The 20,433-nt window shown below is 43.5% G+C and overlaps 1 protein-coding gene across 2 annotated transcripts in view; it reads right to left on the bottom strand.

Moving 5' to 3' along the window:
- The window catches only part of LOC115197310 (inactive serine protease PAMR1), a 48,129-nt gene extending 31,133 nt beyond the window's left edge, over positions 1-16,996 (bottom strand). For both annotated transcript variants that reach the window (XM_029758700.1, XM_029758702.1), the window contains exon 1: positions 16,751-16,996. In XM_029758700.1, the coding sequence (XP_029614560.1) occupies positions 16,751-16,913 (163 nt within the window). In that variant the 5' untranslated portion in view covers positions 16,914-16,996. The remainder of the gene's footprint in view (positions 1-16,750) is intronic.
- Between the last annotated feature and the right edge of the window lie 3,437 nt (positions 16,997-20,433).

Genomic DNA, 20,433 nt, shown 5'->3' with positions numbered 1-20,433 from the left:
ACTTGCACTAGGAACATGGCTACTTAGGATGTCGTTTGTAACATGCCATTTATGCTATTAAATGTGGTAACACATTGAAAAGAACCTACAGATAAAAGTCTCTTTGATTTAGCTATAAACAAGGCCATTACAGCAAATACAAGAAAGGGTCAACAGGTTTAATGGCTGGTCTGGCATTGTCATCATATCAATCGACACATCGTCTCCGGCCTCTAGAGATGCTGAAATTCATGCTTTGTGGTCTCAAATGGTAAGCTGCCCCAAGCACATTCATGTGATATCAAAACAATATACCACAGTGTATCATATATATAATATGATTTAATATGTCAGTATATCATATAATACGATCTCAGGAGTGCCATGGGTGTACAGTATATTATTTCTTGCCCCATTTAGTGTAGTTTATAACACAGTTTCGGGAGGAGAGCTTAAGCTTCAGATGACACATTTAATTAATATATGGGCTTGTCTTCAGTATTTGAATGCAGCCAGAGCAGGAAATCCTGTTGGTGGTGGTGATGGCGGTGAAGGATGAGGAGGAATCTTTTTAGGAGGACATTTTTGCCTCAGGGGATGAATTTTCTGACATAGCCATCCCAGAAACTATCAGGGCTCGATTGCATAAAACATCTTAAGTAAATTTCCCCCTTATCTTTTCCCTTAAGATTTACTTAAAGCTGCCACATGTAATGTTTTGGGGGACCTGACCAAATTCACATAAAAATGTGAGTTATAGATCTCTCATTCGCATTGAAAGCAGGTCTAAGAAGTGATAGATATTTTCTATGGGCACTATTTCTGTGCTTCCTGTTCTGAAGTCCAATTTTTGCTTTTTTTACTTTCGGTTTTGTACATCAGCTTCAAACAGCTGAAAATGCTATATTTTTGGTTATGGAAAATATATTTCACAGCAGGTTAGATGGTACCTTGATACTCCACACTATACTTGATTGTTTTGTCACATAAACTGAAATTAGGCAAACTTTTCGAATTTTAGCAAACAGGGCGGAGTGATTTCTGCATAGTGCATTTTTTACTTTAAGTCAGTTGCACAAAAGATTTTAAGTCAAATTCCTCCCTTACATTAACGGTGCCCATGCAGTCCCTTAAGTGCTTCATTCAGTGTGGATATCAATGTAATCAGCATTTGTGGAGTTGCATGTTGCTTTCCTCTGCCCTGGTGGCAAAAGGAAAACATCAACCAGCTAGCTAGGTGTATAGCTAGCTAGGTAGCTACTTAGCTAAACAATGGAAGGTGCACACTCCATGGGTACAAAGCTAGCTGGCTAGCTAGCTACAGCGCATTCAGAAATAATTCAGGCCCCTTCCCTTTTTTCCACTTTTTGTTACATTACAGCCTTATTCTAAAATTGATTTTTTTAAAACCTCATCAATCTACACACAATACCCCATAATGACAAAGCAAAAACAGGTTTTTAGAAATACCTTATTTGCATAAGTATTCAGCCCCTTTGCTATGAGACTCGAAATTGAGTTCAGGTGCATCAGGTTTCCTTTGATCATCCTTGAGATCTTTCTACAACTTGATTGGAGTCCACCTATGCTAAAGAAAATAGATTGGACATGATTTGGAAAGGCACACACCTGTCTATATAACATCTCACAGTTGACAGTGCATGTCAGAGCAAAAACCAGGATTGAGTCAAGGCACAGATCTGGGGAATGGTACCGAGACATTTCTGCAGCATTGAACGTTCCCAAGAACACAGTGGCCTCCATCATTCTTAAATGGAAGAAGTTTGGAACCTCCAAGACTCTTCCAACATCTGGCTGCCTGACCAAACTGAGCAATAGGGGGAGAACCCGATGGTCACTGACAGAGCTCCAGAGTTCCTCTGTGGAGATGGGAGAACCTTCCAGAAGGACAACCATCTCTGCAGCACTCCACCAATCAGGCCATTATGGTAGAGTGGCCAGATGGAAGCCACTCCTCAGTAAAATGTACATGACAGCCCGCTTGTAGTGTACTAAAAGGCACCTAAAGGACTCAGACCATGAGAAACAAGATTCTCTGGTCTGATAAAACCAAGATTGAACTCTTTGGCCTGAATGCCAAGCGTCACGACTGGAGGAAATCTGGCACCATCCCTAAAGTGAAGCATGATTTTGGCAGCATCATGGATCGAGGGAAAGATGAATGGAGCAAAGTACAGAGAGATCCTTGATGAAAACCTGCTCCGGATTGCTCAGGACCTCAGACTGGTGTAAAGGTTCACTTTCCAACAGGACAACGACCCTAAGCACAAAGCCAAGACCACACAGGAGTGTCTTCAGGACTAGTCTCTCTCAGGACTAGTCTCTCTGAGACTAGTCTCTCAGCCAGAGACCGGACTTGAACCCGATTGAACATCTCTGGAGAGACCTGAAAATAGCTGCGCAGCAATGCTACCCATCCAACCTGACAGAGGTTGAGATGATCTGCCGAGAAGAATGGGAGTAAGTCCCCAAATACAGGTGTGCCAAGCTTATAGCGTCATTCACAAGAAGACTCAAGTCTGTAATCGCTGTCAACGGTGCTTCAAAAAAGTTTCTGCTTTTTGTAAAATTCAAATTGAAAACATTTCTAAAAACCTGTTTTGCTTTGTCATTATGGGGTATTATGTGTAATTTGATGAGGGAAAAAAACTGTAATGTAACAAAATGTGGAAAAAGTCAAGGGGTCTGAATACTTTCCAAATGTACTGTACCTACTCTGTAAATTAAATAAATATGATCTCTTTGATAAGACTTTCAGTCAGTGAATCAGGTTGTATCCATGGTAACCAGAGACTCTTTCTGCCTTCAAATTACCATATAACCCCTTAAGTATGCCCTTTCCTAAGGAAAACATTTGATGGGCTCTATGTAACGCCCTTAAACAATTCCCTGAAATCATTCCTGAAAGCTATATCCTTAAGTGAAACACTTAAGTTGTTTTATGCAACCGGGCCCAGGTCCCTGCCAGCTGGACAAGCTGCACTTGCTGTGACCACTCTCATCATGGGAATGCCTGAGCCCCCTTCCCACCACGCCATTTCAAGTCAGAGCCCTCCGATATCCAAGACTGGACATCCACACACTCACCCAGCAAACCAGAGCCACCATCCTCCATGGCCTCGCCTCCAGCATCCTACAAACCTACAGGACTCCATGGAACTCCTTCAGAACTTTCCACCACCAGCACGCACTCTGCTTACCCAACTTCAACCTTCCCACCATCCTATCCTATGTCACGTACGCCCACCAGCACCTCTGCCCCTACACCACCATTAGAACCTGGACTCAATGGTCTGCAATTCATACTCAAAGTATTCATACCCCTGCACAGCCATCATTCATACCCCTGCACAGCCATCACACATCCCAGACTGCACTTCTACTGAGGGGCCTCCGCAAGAGGCAACCACCGCTCCCCATCACCTTTTGATATCCTCTCTGCCTGCATCACCACTCTCAGGACAGGACTCGTTTCTCTCCACACCAACCGGACCCTGGAAGCCATCTTCACTCTTGCGTTCTTTGGGTTCCTCCATTGCTCGGAATTCACAACCCTTGCATGCATCTTCAGTCCAACCCACCAACCTTGCTTTTCTGACCTCACTATTCTCGACCCAGAAACCATACGATACCACCTCAAGTACAGCAAGACAGACCCTCCTTATTCAACCACTTTGATTCCCTCTCCTCCTACTACGCCCTTTACTCTTCCCCTTATGAGCCTCTGTTCATAACAGACAGAGGCCACCCCATCACCAGACACTGGTTTCAGGCACACCTGAAGACCACCATCTCCCATGCCGGTTACCCTGCTCACCTCTACTGCTCCCAATTCTTCTGGATCAGAGCTGCTACCATGGCACGACATAATGGCTTCGCCGCTGCCATTATCAAGCACCTCGGCCATTGGACATCTGAAGCCCAAAACACTTGGATCCGCTCAAACCCAACACACGTCCGATATGTCCAACAAACCCTTTGTCGCCCCAGGCGTAATCACAACGGGATTCCACCTCTTTCCCCCACAACAAGGCTAACTTCCACCATCACCGTCTGGCCGATACCCAAACAATCCAGCCACCAGACATCTTCATGCCCGGAAAGCGCCCACAACCGCTTTCCCGCTCATTCAACAAACAGAAGTCTAAAATCCCTACTTACCCCTCCAGTTGGCTGGATGTTCATTTTCGGGGTGCCAGCTCCACTTCGGGCCACTACCGGGGACTGTCCCCGCCAGCAATAGGGCAAACCAGGGGCTGGCTTAACAGACCACCATCCACGTCAAAACCCTCATACCAAACTCCATCAACTACTACCCCTTCCGACATGTTCGTTAGATGGTGAGAAGCCGAACTTGTGAATTTTTGGTCTCTATCCAGCCACATAACCTGTGATACAAGTTAGTATTCGACGTCCATCCATGTCTGAGGATGTCGGGAGATGACGTGGAAACCGGCCACTAGGGGTAACAGTGAGCGCTGTTACCTTCAAGTAGGTTTCGGTTTTGGTAGGGCGTTGTAGATGGATGTAAGCATCTGCCTCTGATTCCAAAGGTTGCAAATTGGAATCGAGTGATAGAATGTTGTTTTGAGATTTTTATTTTAAGCCTATTCCAAAACTTAACCCTTACCTTAACCATTAACCAGTTAATGCTTAAACTTAAGATGTCATAGTTAATGCATACATTTAAACTTAAACATTAAATTTGACGTTTGCAACCATTTTGAAATTTGCTGTTTGAGAAACATGACGTCTAATTCTCACGTGAGACTGTGAGAGCTAGTTGCTCTATCTCCTTTATATTGCGTTTATACTGTGTAAAGAGACAGACTGTGTTTACTGAAACAGAGTTTTGCTGATAAATGTGTTGTGTTTTCTCAGAGTGTGACTAAAAGGGTTCTTTCTGTCAGTGCTGGACCATGCAGGAATGCACAACACATATCTATGAGGGGAGCCCAACCCCTTCCTCTACTATTGACTGTTTGCCAGGCCTTAGTGGCAGCACATCTGCTAGTTGGTGCTTTGGCATGTGCCTGATGAGCAGGTATTATGCAAAGCAGAGAGATATGGCTTACTGCCCTATAAACACAGATCCGTGAGGCATGAAGCTCAACACCTGCAAAGACCATACATTGGATAGTAGCCTAACAATTTTGTGGGTTTTACAAGGGGAGACATTAGCTTTAACCTTCTCAAAAAACCTACACTTGATCCCTCCGATGTCAACAACTACAGACCAGTATCCCTTCTTTCTTTTCTCTCCAAAACTCTTGAGCGTGCCGTCCTTGGCCAGCTCTCTTGCTATCTCTCTCAGAATGTCCTTCTTGATCCAAATCAGTCAGGTTTCAAGACTGGTCATTCAACTGAGACTGCTCTTCTCTGTGTCACGGAGGCTCTCCGCACTGCTAAAGCTAACTCTCTCTCCTCTGCTCTCATCCTTCTACACCTATCTGCTGCCTTTGATACTGTGAACCATCAGATCCTCCTCTCCACCCTCTCCGAGTTGGGCATCTCCGGCGCGGCTCACTCTTGGATTGCGTCCTACCTGACAGGTCGCACCTACCAGGTGGCGTGGCGAGAATCTGTCTCCGCACCACGTGCTCTCACCACTGGTGTCCCCCAGGGCTCAGTTCTAGGCCCTCTCCTATTCTCGCTATACACCAAGTCACTTGGCTCTGTCATATCCTCACATGGTCTCTCCTATCATTGCTACGCAGACGACACGCAATTAATCTTCTCCTTTCCCCCTTCTGATAACAGGTGGCGAATCGCATCTCTGCATGTCTGGCAGACATATCAGTGTGGATGACGGATCACCACCTCAAGCTGAACCTCGGCAAGACGGAGCTGCTCTTCGTCCCGGGGAAGGACTGCCCATTCCATGATCTCGCCATCACGGTTGACAACTCCATTGTGTCCTCATCCCAGAGTGCTAAGAGCCTTGGCGTGACTCTGGACAACACCCTGTTGTTCTCCGCTAACATCAAGGCGGTGACCCGATCCTGTAGGTTCATGCTCTACAACATTCGCAGAGTACGACCCTGCCTTACACAGGAAGCGGCGCAGGTCCCAATCCAGGCACTTGTCATCTCCCGTCTGGATTACTGCAACTCGCTGTTGGCTGGGCTCCCTGCTTGTGCCATTAAACCTCTACAACTCATCCAGAACGCCGCAGCCCGTCTGGTGTTCAACCTTCCCAAGTTCTGTCACGTCACCCCACTCCTCCGCACACTCCACTGGCTTCCATTTGAAGCTCGCATCGGCTACAAGAATATGTTGCTTGCCTACAGAGCTGTGAGGGGAACGGCACCTCCGTACCTTCAGGCTCTGATCAGTCCCTACACCCAAACAAGGGCACTGCGTTCATCCACCTCTGGCCTGCTGGCCCCCCTACCTCTGCGGAAGCACAGTTCCCGCTCAGCCCAGTCAAAACTGTTCGCTGCTCTGGCACCCCAATGGTGGAACAAGCTCCCTCACAACGCCAGGACAGCGGAGTCAATCACCACCTTCCGGAGACACCTGAAACCCCACCTCTTTAAGGAATAGGATAAAGTAATCCTTCTAACCCACCCCCCCACCCCCCAAAAAAATAAAAATAAATAAATAAGATATATAGATATACTATTGTAAAGTGGTTGTTCCACTGGATATCATAAGGTGAATGCACCAATTTGTAAGTCGCTCTGGATAAAAGTGTCTGCTAAATGACGTAAATGTAAAATGTAAATTAGGGCTGGTGTGAATTCACTGTGTGTGTGTGTGTGTATGTGTGTGTTCTTGTGTGTGCACCAAATATGAAAAGTAAGGCTTCCAAGTGAAATGAACACCCCCACCTCTCTGTCATGGTTTAAACCTGTTTACTCAGTAGTTTTTCACATTTATTTAACCTTGATTTAACTAGGCAAGTCAGTAACAAACAAGTTTTTACTTACAATGACGGCCTACACTGGCCAAACCCGGACAACACTGTGAACTGCCCTATGGGACTCCCAGTCACAGCCAGTTGTGACACACCTTAGATTAGAACCATGGTGTCTGTAGTGAAGCCTCTAGCACTGAGATGCAGTACTTTAGACCAATGCGCCCCTCGGGATCCCAGTAGTGCCTCATTTCGGCCTCAGCTGAGCTCCTTTAGCATAGATTTTTATTGCAATTACACATTTTCGACAGTTGTTTGCCATGCGTTTGATAAAAATAGTCTATGCCTTTATTCCAATGCATTAGATTAATCCATTGATTTGTTTGCTTTTGTCAGTCAAATGTTTAGAGCGCTCATTGCTTTGTTTTTCAGGTTGGAGCACGGATACTGGTGTTCTCTGTGCCATCCGTGGCCCGAAGTACACTGAACAAAAATATAATAGCATGATGTAAAGAATTGGTCCCATATTTCATGAGCTGAAATAAAAGATCACAGAAATGTTCCATACGCACAAAAAAAGTATTTCTCTCTAATTTGTCTATATCCCTGTTAGTGAGCATTTCTCCTTTGCAAAGATAATCCATCCACCTCACAGGTGTGGCATATCAAGAAGCTGATTAAACAGGCCACTCTAAAATGTGCAGTTTTGTCACACAACACAATGCACAGGTGTCTCAAGTTTTGAGGGATTGTACAAATGGTATTCTGACTGCAGGAATGTCCACCGGAGCTGTTGCCAGAGAATATAATGTTCATTTCTCTACCATAAGCCGCCTCCAACTTAATTTTATAGATTCGACAGCGAGTCCAACTGGCCTCACAACCGCAGACTACGTGTAACCATGCCAGCCCAGGACATCCACATCCGGACTTCTTCACCTGTGGGATCGTCTGAGACCAGCACACCCGGACAGCGGATGAACCTGTGGGTTTGCACAAGCAAAGTATTTCTGCACAAACTGAGAAACCGTCTCAGGGAAGCTCATCTGCGTGCTTGTTATTCTCACCAGGGTCTTGACCTGACTGCAGTTCAGCGTCGTAACTGACTTCAGTGGGCAAATGCTCACCTTCGATGGCCACTGGCACACTGGAGAAATGTGCTCTTCACAGATTAATCACGGCTTTCAACTGTACCAGGCAGATGGCAGACAGCGTCTATGGAGTCGTGTGGGTGAGCGGTTTGCTGATGTCAATGTTGTGAACAGAGTGCACCATGGTGGCAGTGGGGTTACGGTATGGGCAGGCATAAGCTATGGACAATGAACACAATTGCATTTTATCAATGCCAATGTTAATGCACAGAGATACCATGATGAGATCCTGAGGCCCATTGTCGTGCCATTCATCCGCTGCCATCACCTCATGTTTCAGCATGATAATGCACAGACCCATGTCGCAAGAATCTGTACACAATTGATGGAAGCTGAACATATTACCGTTCTTCCATGGCCTGCATACTCATCATACATGTCACCAATTGAGCATTGTTGGGAAGACATTGGTCAACTGCAAAACATACATCATGCTGCAGCATGGGCACTGACCAAGACCAGATGGAGAGCACACATTACACTAGTTTTAAGGTCTCTGCACACTGGCTGCCTGTAAGTTTTAGAATTCAATTTAATATGTTCTATTGGTTTTTAAATCCATACACGATTGGGCACCCCAATACGTCAGACATGCTTTTAAGTTATGTAGCCAGTAGGTTCCTCAGGTCTTCTGGTACTGGCCTATTAACTATCCCAAAGAACCAAGAGGCATGGAGAGGCAGCCTGCCATGGGTGTCGTAAGGATTGGACCAAAACGCAGCGGGTAAAGTGCTCATCTTCTTTCTTTATTGAAGAAAACACTTAAACAAAATAAATTGACAACGAAAACAGTCCAGTAAGGTGCACAGACTATACTGGAAACAACCACCCAGTTGGTAGAGCATGGTGTTTGCAACACCAGCATGGTGTGTGCAACGCCAGGGTTGTGTGTTCGATTCCCACGGGGGGCCAGTACAAAAAAAAGAAGAAATGTATGCATTCACTACTGTAAGTCACTCTGGATAAAAGCGTCTGCTAAATGACTAAAATGTAAAATGTAAAAACAAACCCAACTAAATATGGCCTCCAATTAGAGACAATGAAAACCAGCTGCCTCTAATTGGAGGTCATTGCCAAAACCCCAACATAGAAATAGAAAACTAGATAAACACATAGAAATAGATAACATAGAACATAAACCAAAAACACTGAAACACACAAAACAAACACCCCCTGCCACGCCCTGACCAAACTACAATAACAAATAACCCCTTTTACTGGTCAGGACGTGACACAGCCTTTAGTTATTATGTCCCCAGCTTCTGCAATAGCCTGCCAGAGAACCTGAGGGGGGCTGAAAATGTGGACACATTTAAAAGAGATCTTAAAACACGTATTTTTTTGCTTTGCTTTCCTTAGGGTTCTTTTTATTTGTTAAGTTTGTGTCATTCTTTTGTTTTTTATGTTATGTCTGTTGTGTAGTAAATATTTCAGCTATTATTTTCATAGTTTTTTATTTTTTCCTGTAAAAAGCACATTGCGTTCCATTCGAAGTCTGAAATGTGCTGTATAAATAAAGCTTGATTTGATTTGATTTTGATTTTCACTGGATTGACTTGTATAACAGCGTGTTCCAGTTTCTGCCAATATCCTGCATCTTTGCGCAGCCATTGAAGAGGTGTGGTACAACATTCCACAGGCCACAATCAAGAGCCTGATCGACTCTATGCGAAGATGAGTGGTCACACCAGATGCTGACTGGTTTTCTGATCCACGCCCCTACCTTTTGTGACCAACAGATGTATATCTGTATTCTCAGTCAAGTGAAATCCATTTATTTAAATTGACAGATTTTCTAATATGAACTGAAACTCAGTAAAACCTTTGAAATTGTTGTATGTTGCGTTTATTATTTTGTTCAGTGTAGTAGACCATTTATTTAGCTTTATTATTTTCTTTCCTGGATCAGCTGATGATGGTCGACAATATCACTGCACAACTAGCTTACAGCTAGACACCAATGTGCATCCAATCTATCCAACAAGTAGGCTATGTGTTAATGACAGTAAGCCTATAAGGTGACTCTTTCAGTTAGAAGATGTCAATGTTCTGTTAGAAGCATTCGATTTTGCAATGGCATAGGTCTACATTATTTTGGATTTGTGCGCCCTTGAGAACTGTTTTGTCGGCGAAACATAATGAAATGTTAAATAGGCATAGTCAGCATACACTTACAGTGCATTTTCCCAGATATCCAAGATATATGATTCGTACAGGGTCCAATGTTCTACTTCAATTGTTAAATGCTTAATAATGACAAACAATACTGTCGTACATATCATTAATGTAAGGAAAGAAAAGTAGTGTTTTATGTCACACGATCTGTGAGGACTCCAAGCAGTAATTCATGAATTATGGACAACATATGAACTAGGGTGTAAAACATGTTTTGATTCAACTAATGTATTATATTGAATGTACGCTACCTGTTCTGCGTGTGTTCATGTGTGTAAAATTGCCTCGTCTAAGAGGGGTAGGCTACCTGTAGTGGTATAGGCCTAGTGGAGGGTAAATGCAAGTAAATGCCATTTACCCACGTTTTTCTGAAAAATGCATTGAAAGTATAGGGAGCAAACTTTTGTTTTTACCGCTGTGAATACGTTCCAACATGTTTTTTTAATAGGCCTATATTTTCATCTAATTGTCAAACAAATCACTTTAAAAATGTGGCTAACTTGTGCATGTTGGTCCACTCCAAAAGAATTCCAGCATCCAAACTGCATGTCTCAATAGAGGTCCTGAATGTCATGGTGAAATTCGCACTCTGGCACTAGTGTTGTGTAGCCTACATGTGCAATTTCTTTCAGCAACATAAAAGCTGTTGCATTTTCAACCACAGAAAATATGCATCCAAAACAAACTGAAATGTTATCAGGAACATGTTGGATCGTTTTCACGGCTTTTCATTTTTATTAAAACCAGTGAAACAGATTTTTGCAAGGGAAATCTCCCCATTCCCTAAACGTTCTTGCTCCGTGAGAGAAGCAGAGAAAGGGAAAACTTCAGGCTAAAGATGTCAACTAGGTTGTTGATGATACATTGATCATTCTATTGATTTATGACATTATTCTGGTGAGCAAGGCTTTATTTACGTAGTATTCTAGACTAGCTTCAAGTAGGCTAATGACAGAAGAGAAACTGTAGGCCTACTGGATGTATGTAATTATAGGCAAGTTGACTAACAAATTGCCTACCAAGTGTCAGAACTTATTAGCACAAAAACATCTAAATGAGGCTTAAATTAGGGGCAGCAGGTAGCCTAGTGGTTAGAGTGTTGGACCAGTAACCGAAAGATTGCTAGATCGATTCCCCAAGCAGACAAGGTAAAAATCTGTTGTTCTACCCCTGTACAAGGCAGTTAACCAACTGTTCTTAAGCCATCATTATAAATAAGAATTTGTTCTTAACTGACTTGCCTAGTTAAATAAAAAAATGTCAACTATATTTGAACACACCTCCGTGCACGGGTATCCTACATGAGGCTTTTGAAGTAATTCTTTGACAATCAGATGAAAACCTTGACTGGTTGTGTTTATGACACATTAAAACTTAATCTAATAAAAATCTTAACTTTTAGGCCCACAGAGTTCCTAATTAATTAATAGGGTTCTATATAGCCTAATTCTATGATTAGGCCTATAAAAATGTTTTGTACACTTAGAAGGTCCCCGTACCGGGTAGAAATTAGATCTACCTTCACCCCTGCAAAAATGTGTGCGAATTTCCTACGGCATGCATTTTTGTTACTAATTATCTGTAAATTAGGTGTTTTCTGCAATTGCCAAGTCTGACAACATAATTGTGAGAGTGTGAGGGAAATAGCACAGACTTACCAAATCCTTTCCTATACTCCTTTCTCTTCTGGCTCTTTTCTTTAGGTATCAAATATTGAACCTGAGACTGTCTGTCTGGGCTTTCAATGTGTCAATCTTACCTTGTTTGCCCTCTTTTGAATTGAAGGCACAGGTTTCATGTTTGTGTTTGCATAATCTTGTATAGTCTCTTTGGCTCCCTTTCTATGTGCACAGGCAATCACAGAATGAGGCCATTATCTGTATGCAAATATTATGCAGATCTGCCAACAACCACACCGGTGCATTGTAACAACCTGATATGGATTGTGCTTGGCTCAATCTCTCCTGCACAGGGCACTGATAGTCCTACACAACCCCTTACCACACAACAAGCTTGATTAAGAAATAAATGCTTGCATGTTTTGTGATATTGTCTTTGTCTCTTTCCTCACATAGCCTACAGACTATTTCTGATTGGGTTGCTTGTGAACATGCCCTGCAAGCTCGATGCAATTGTGCTAACTGCTCACAGCTTAGAACAGAAAAAAGAAAAACACACTAACAAATAGAAAATTCCCCGGTAAGTTATTTTTCCAGGCTTTTGGCTAGGCATGCAGATCTCTGTGCAGTTTGTGTGGCTTCTCTTGCCTTATGTATTGGTATCTGTTTTTTTCATCCCAGATGTTGTGGGAGATATGCTCCGACAAGAACGTCAAGGAGCCGGGGAAACCAAAATAGCAATAATCTGAGCCTCTTCAAAGAAACCCTGTCTCCTGGTGGAGAGAGGAGACCCCCTTTCCCCCTTTAAAACACCATCCCCCACCCCATCCCATTGCTGGGTTTAGAGACAGGTTGTAAGGTTGTTAACATGTGCCATCCGGCTTTGATGTGGATCCAGATGCTGACATCATTGTTTTTGGGAGCAGAACATACACTCAGACAGTCCTCCTACTGTCACGATCGTCGTTGTAATGAGTAAACCAAGGCGCAGCGTGCGTAGAGTTCCACATGTTTTAATAAATGAAACTCACCAAAACAAATACAGCAGCGAACGAAACGTGAAGTAATGGTGTGCTCACAGGCACAACACAAAAACAAGATCCCACAACAAAAGGTGGAAAAAAGGGCTGCCTAAGTATGATTCCTAATCAGAGACAATGATAGACAGCTGCCTCTGATTAGGAACCATACTCTGCTCAACACAAAGAAATAGACCAACTAGATTGCCCACCCCACATCACACCCTGACCTAACCAAACTAGAGGAAAATAAACGTCTCTCTAAGGTCAGGGCGTGACACCTACAGAGGTGCTGATATGTCTGTATCTGAGCCCTGTCCTATTGCCCTGCTACCCTGCTGCCTTACTGCCCCCTCCATGCCACAGGTCTCACACAGCAACAAGACCTTCAGAAATATTATACACTATCAGACAAACACAAGTAGTATATAAAGGACAAACCATATGGACTGATACACCATGTCCAATATGTAGCTGCTCTTACTGATACACAAAATATGCCTATTGTGCAGAATTTTGTTGGCCAAAATCCTAATATTGACCATAAACGAGCATGCACTCCAGCCCTGGCAGCATGCCAACTCATATCAACTCATGGCAGTCCCCCTATAAATGTCAATTTTTGGGTCAAACTCATGGTTGCTCTACAGTCTCTTTATTTGTTGTGTATAAAAAGTCCACACACTTCTTTTCATTCCTCTCATCTCTGATTTCACATCCAAATGCTTTGAGGCACAGCTGTGAGTACTGTACTCCCTCCCCCCCTCAAAAAAAATATGTCCTGTCCTCTACTCTAAAAATGGCACCATACCGTAGACTACCTCCTTAAATAAAGCCCGCTACTACAACTGAGGACCATTAAGATCACAATAGAGTCAGAAACCACAGAGAGCTAGTGTGTGGGCATGCGTGTGTTAATGCGTGTGTTAATGCGTGTGTTCATGCGTGTGAGCGAGCGAGAGAACTGATGCGCTGAGCTTTACTGAGCAGTGAGTTAACTTCGTATCAGAGATTAATGCCGTCTGCATTCAGGGCTCTGTCATAGCTGTTAAAAATCTCCATATTTCTCTGCCTGTTGATGGCTACATGTGTTTATGTCACAGAAAGTGTTGTGATTCAGGAGCTGTGTGTCTTGTGGCCTCGCCACTGTTGTGTCAGGCTTTTTGTCTGAGTTGTATGAAATAAGCAGTTGTGGCAGGAAACATTGACTATCAATAAGATGACACATTGCATCTGCTACCAAACAAATTGTCCCCGTACGCAAAGCAGAATAGCTGTAGTGTGTGCGTGTGTGCGCTTGTGCGTGTGTGTGTGCATGCTGACTCTCTGTGCTCCCTGGCTGCAGATGACTAATATTTTGGGGTCTGAGCGATTTAGCGGCGGTGGAACAGGAAACTCCTCTGGGGGTTGTGGTGTACCAGTGGAGGCTGCTGAGGAGAGGACAGCTCATTATAATGGCTGGAACGGAGGAAATGGAATGGTATCAAGCCATGAATTTGATGCCATTCAACTCATTCCGCTCCAGTCATTACCACAAGTCCATCCTCCCCAATTAAGGTGCCACCATCCTCCTGTGTGGTGTACAGTATGTGGGATGGAGTGTGTTGGGGATACTGTAGCTCTGTTCACACATATGGATCCTGATCCCAAATATAGGTCTCCATGGACAACCTCTGCAATGCTTTAAATAAACATCTGTCCGATAGGAAACTACAAGCCCATTTGAATACATACACCCGTTTCTCTATTATCCACTTTTGTTAAATGGTGTATCGTGTTTAAAAATGTATACTGAAATCTAGGTCAAACAGGAGCCTGAAATATGCACATTTGTTTTAAACATGTGTTCCGTTAACTTGAGACTTGAACTGAACTCTTTCAGACAATATTAAATTCTATTTTCCAAACGCTCAATTTCCCCAACATTGTCTCATCAATGGCAGACTCTCCATATCCTTCTCCCATCGCTCTCTCTTTGTCACAGATCCCTTCGGAACTTTCATTACGCACACTTGTCCCCTATTCCCACTGATTAGTACTTGTATAAGTGTGCCCTTTGGTTTCCATTGTGCGGTCGATTATTGTTACAATGTCCGTTGGTGCGTGTGAGTACCTGTGCTGTGCGTTTTGGCTTTCGTGCCATTGTGGATTGCGCAGATGATTACGGGTCTCGTCCCGTGTGTTAATCATTGTGCGCGTGTGTTATTTATTCGAGGTACTCCTCGCTCATTTGTTTTGGGTTTCTACCCTGTGTTTTGTCACGTGTTTGTTTGGTCTTCGCCCCCGTGCCTTTACACGGCACGCCGTAATTTGGCCTTAATAAAAAAACAAATTACGCATTCCTGTGCCTGTCTCCCGACCCATTTACAGTATACCAACGTGACACTCTTCTCCTCTCACATCTCCCACCTCCACTCTGCCCTTTCTCCTCACCCCTCATCCTTCCCCTTTTTTCTTCTCTCCACTATTCCCTCTTATTTCTCCACTCTTCTTTCTCCTTTTATCCCTCTCCCCTCTCCCTCTCTTCTATCTGCCAGTGACCTTGGTCTCTATTTATGACTGCTAACAACCCATTAGCCTAAACCAGGCTCCTGGGGATCTTAGCCAAATAAGCTGTGAGGAGACATCATTGACTGACTGGAGAGTACGAAATATGTAAGAAGTACAGAGGTCCTTTGGAAGCACAGGGGAGAGAGAACCCCACATTTAACAGGAAAGAATGTCCAGGCAGCCTGCAGCCTGTTGCTGACTGAACTCAGCTTGAGCCTCAGACTTAAGGATTCTCACAAGATTTATCTGTCTGTCTTTGTCTTTGTTTTTATATCTCTCTCCTGCCCCCCCGTCTCTCTTTGTCTCTCTCTTTGTCTCTTGCTCTCTTACACTTCCTCTCTTGCACTGCCCTTACCCCATATACTTGGCTCCAGTGTGTAATCACTTCTGCTCTTTAAGAAAAACCATCAAACCCACAACCTTCCCTCTAGGCACAGTTCCATAGTGATTGCTGTTTTGCTCAACCGATTTCATCCTTCATCAACTGATTGTATAACGAATTTGAAGCGACTGGTGCATAAATAGCCTGAGTCAGCCTCACTGCTGTAATTGCTGTTTAATATCAGGCAAGTAGTAAACTCTGGCACATCTCTCATCGCCGAAGGGAGGTATCTTCATTACAGGCGTTTAAAACGGTTGTAGTCTACCTCGTAAAATGTTTTACATTAGGCTTTATTGTACTGCCATAACACCTGAAGGTGCTAGTTATAGTTAGTAAGTCTCTGTGTAGTTCACTGGAAAGTTCTGAGAGACACTGTATGGTAGACACATCAGCAGAGACTGCATTATTCACTCCAATATGACACACACCCTGCAGCGGTTCAAATGGTCACGAGGGCCAATAGACAGATGCTTCTGAGCAGACCTCATCCACAACACTCTGTCAATAGACACATACTGCCAAATTTTTAACAGGATGATAAGCAGGCTCGGAACGGCCCCATCTATTTACAAGGAATGTGTGGCTTTGTTTGGGATCCAGCACATATCTCAGATAAGAGATGGTCAGTTGAAATTAAATAATTTAAAGCGCTCAGCAGATGTGAAATCATGTTTCACAATAAGTAAAGGGTGAGGAAAGAAAGAGCGTGATGACTCTTAAGTGGACAATAACAAGTTAAAACACCAAGAGGTTGACTCATGCAGGATCCCAAAGCAGGATTCCACAGCAGGTTCTTTAAGTCAAACCAACAACAAACTCTGTTTCCTCCCTCTACAAAATGTTCTACTTAACATCTCACTGTATGGCTCTTTTTCACAAGGCACTCTGAAAGCCTTTCTGCCCTTTAAGAGAAAGAGAGAAGGAGAAATAAAGACAGGAGGAAGGGTGGAGAGACAGAGAGAGAGAGACATATCTGATTTTGCAGGGGCTCTTACCGTAGGGCCATGCTAGCCCCTGGTGCAGGGAGATGAGGATGAAGAGGGTGATGAAGAGGGAAGATCCAGGGGTCCCGGGGGAGTGGTGGGTGCCGGTGTGAGGGAGCGTAGGTGTCCCCCCATGGCTTTCCCCCAGCTGCAGTCCCCGTACCGCAGAAAGCATGCTGCACTCTGGAGCTCTGTTTACTTTCTGAGCTCAGCTGGTTTGACATCACCCTCTTTCTCTCTCCCTCTGCCTCTGTTGCTTTCTCTTTCTCCCTCCCTCTCTCTTTCCTTCCCTCACTCTCTGACTTTGTTTCTTCCCCCTCTATCGTTTCCACCCTCTCTCTCTCTCTCTCTCTCTCTCTCTCTCTCTCTCTCTCTCTCTCTCGCTCTCTCTCTCTCCCTCCCCCCTTTGCTTCAGGTTACAGCCCAGCCTGGTAAGGAGCTCCAGTCAGGAAGGGCTTCCAACAGCCCTGCTCCTCTTTTCAGACAATGCCACTGCTCTCTTACTGGTCCTATTCCAAAAATAAATACACAGTGAATAACAATAATCAGTAAAAATAACATGGCTATATTTGGGAGTACCAGTACTGAGTCGATGTGAACGGGTACGAAGAAATTGAGGTACACTACAGTTCAAAAGTTTGGGGTCACTTAGAAATGTCCTTGTTTTCCATGAAAACAAATGAAATTAGTTGCAAAATGAATAGGAAATATAGTCAAGATGTTGACAAGGTTATAAATAATGATTTTTAATTGAAATATTAATTGTGTCCTTCAAACTTTGCTTTCGTCAAAGAATCCTCCATTTGCAGCAATTGTAGTTGTCAATTTGTTGAGGTTCTATGAAGAGATTTCACCCCATGCTTCTTGAAGCACCTCCCACAATTTGGATTGGCTTGATAGGCACTTCTTACATACCATAGGGTCAAGCTGCTCCCACAACTGCTCAATAGGATTGAGATCCAGTGACTGTGCCAGCTGACTGCTCTTTCTGAATACCAGCTGACTGCTCTTTCCTAAATAGTTCTTGCATAGTTTTTATTTTATTTAACTAGGCAAGTCAGTTAAGAACAAATTCTTATTTTCAATGACAGCCTAGGAACAGCAGGTTAACTACATTGTTCAGGAGCAGAACAGCAGATTTTTACCTTGTCAGCTTGGGGATTTGATCTTGCAACCTTTCAGTTACTAGTCCAACGCTCTAACCACTAGGCTACCTGCTCCCCAGCTATGCTTTGGGTCATTGTCCTGTTGTAGGAGGAAATTGGCTCCAAATAAGCGCCGTCCTCAGGGTATGGCATGGCGTTGCAAAATGGATTGATAGCCTTCCTTCAAGATCCCTTTTACCCTGTACAAATCTCCCACTTTACCACCATTAAATCACCCCCAGACCATCACATTGCCTCCACCATGCTTGACAGATGGCGTCAAGCACTGCTCCAACATCTTTAATTTTTTCTGTGTCTCACGAATGTTCTTCTTTGTGATTCGAACACCTCAAACTTAGATTTGTCTGTCCATAACACATTTTTCCAATCTTCCTCTGTCCAGTGTCTGTGTTCTTTTGCCCATCTTAATCTTTTGGCTTTTTCTTTTCAACTCTGCCTAGAAGGCCAGCATCCCGGAGTAGCCTCTTCACTGTTGACGTCGAGACTGGTGTTTTGCGGGTAATATTTAATGAACCTGCCAGTTTGAGGACTTGTGAGGAGTCTGTTTCTTAAACTAGACACTCTAATGTACTTGTCCTCTTGCTCAGTTGTGCACCGGGGCCTTCCACTCCTCTTTCTGTTCTGGTTAGAGCCAGTTTGCTCTCTTCTGTGAAGGGAGCAGTGCACAGTGTTGTACGAGATCTTCCGTTTCTTGGCAATTTCTCACATGGAATAGCTTTCATTTCTCAGAACAAGAATAGACTGACGAGTTTCAGAAGAAAGTTCTTTGTTTCTGGCCATTTTGAGCCTGTAATCGAACCCACAAATGCTGATGATCCAGATACTCAACTAGTCTAAAGAAGGACAGTTTTATTGCTGCTTTAATCAGAACAACAGTTTTCAGCTGTGCTAACATAATTACAAAAGGGTTTTCTAATGATCAATTAGCCTTTTAAAAGGATAAATTGGATTAGCTAACACAACGTGCCATTGGAACACAGGAGTGATGGTTGCTGATAATAGACCTCTGTATGCCGATGTAGATGTTCCATAAATAATCAGCCGTTTCAAGCTACAATAGTCATTTACAACATTATTAACAATGTCTACAATGTATTTCTGACCAATTTTATATTATTTTAATGGTCAAGTTTGTGGAAATTTGTAAATGACCACAAACTTTTGAACGGTAGTGTACTTATAGGTATGGCTAAAGTGACTAGCCAACAAGATAGATAATAGACCGTAGCAGCAGTGTATGTTGTGTGTGTGTGTGTGTGTGTGTGTGTGTGAGTGTGTGTGTGTGTGTGAGTGTGTGTGTGTGTGAGTGTGTGTGAGTGTGTGAGTGTGTGTGAGTGTGTGAGTGTGTGAGTGAGTGAGTGAGTATGTGGCGTCAGTATGCATGTGTACGCATGTTATTTGTGTGTGGGCATATATAGTGTTAGTGTGTGTTGGGGTGTCAGTGTAAGTATGTATGAGTGTGTGGGTCCAGTGAGTCAGTGCAAGAGAGTTATTGCAAAAAAGAATCAATGCTGGTAGTCCGTGTAGACGTTTTATTAGCTATTTAGCAGTCTTGTTTAGCAGTCTTATGGCTTGGGGGTAAAAGCTGTTCAGGGTGCTGTTGGTTCCAGACTTAGTGCACTGGTACAACTTGCCGTGCATTAGCAGAGAGAACAGTCTATGGCTTGGGTGGCTGGAGTCTTTGACAATTGTTTGGGCCTTCCTCTGACCCCGCATGGTAAATATATATTTGTTTTTTTAAATTTAATTTAACCTTTATTTATCTAGGCAAGTCAGTTAAGGACCAATTCTTATTTAAAATGATGTCCTACCAAAGGCAGAAGGCTAGGATTAAACATAATAAATTAAATAAAAATATAGGACAAAACACACATCCCGACAAGAGAGACAACACAACACTACATAAAGAGAGACCTAAGACCACAACATAGAATGGTAGCAACACATGATAACACAGCATGGTAGCAACACAACATGACAACAACATGGTACTGTATCAACACAACATGGCAGCAGCACAACATGGTAGCAGCACAAAACATGGACAAAAATTATTGGCACAGACAAAGCACAAAGGGCAAGAAGGCAGAGACAACAATACATCATGCAAAGCAGCCACAACTGTCAGTAAGAGTGTGTATGATTGATTATTTGAATGAAGAGATTGAGATAAAACTGTCGAGATTGAGATAAAACTGTTGAGTTTGAGTGTTTGTTGCAGCTTGTTCCAGTCGCTAGCTGTAGCGAACTGAAAAGATGAGCGACCTAGTGATGTGTGTGCTTTGGGGACCTTAAACAGAATGTGACTGACAGAACAGGTGTTGTATGTGGAGGATGAGGGCTGCAGTAGATATCCCAGATAAGGGGGAGTGAGGCCTAAGAGGATTTTATAAATAAGCATAAACCAGTGGGTCTTGCGATGGGTATACAGAGATGACCAGTTTACAGAGGACTATAGAGTGCAGTGATGTGTCCTATAAGGAGCATTGGTGGCAAATCTGATGGCCGAATAGTAAAGAACATCTAGCC

This window comes from Salmo trutta, chromosome 7 (assembly GCF_901001165.1).
Source record: "Salmo trutta chromosome 7, fSalTru1.1, whole genome shotgun sequence".
Lineage (NCBI taxonomy): Eukaryota > Metazoa > Chordata > Actinopteri > Salmoniformes > Salmonidae > Salmo > Salmo trutta.
The sequence above is the reverse complement of the archived record's forward strand: the minus strand, read 5'-3'. Positions and strand labels throughout refer to the sequence as shown.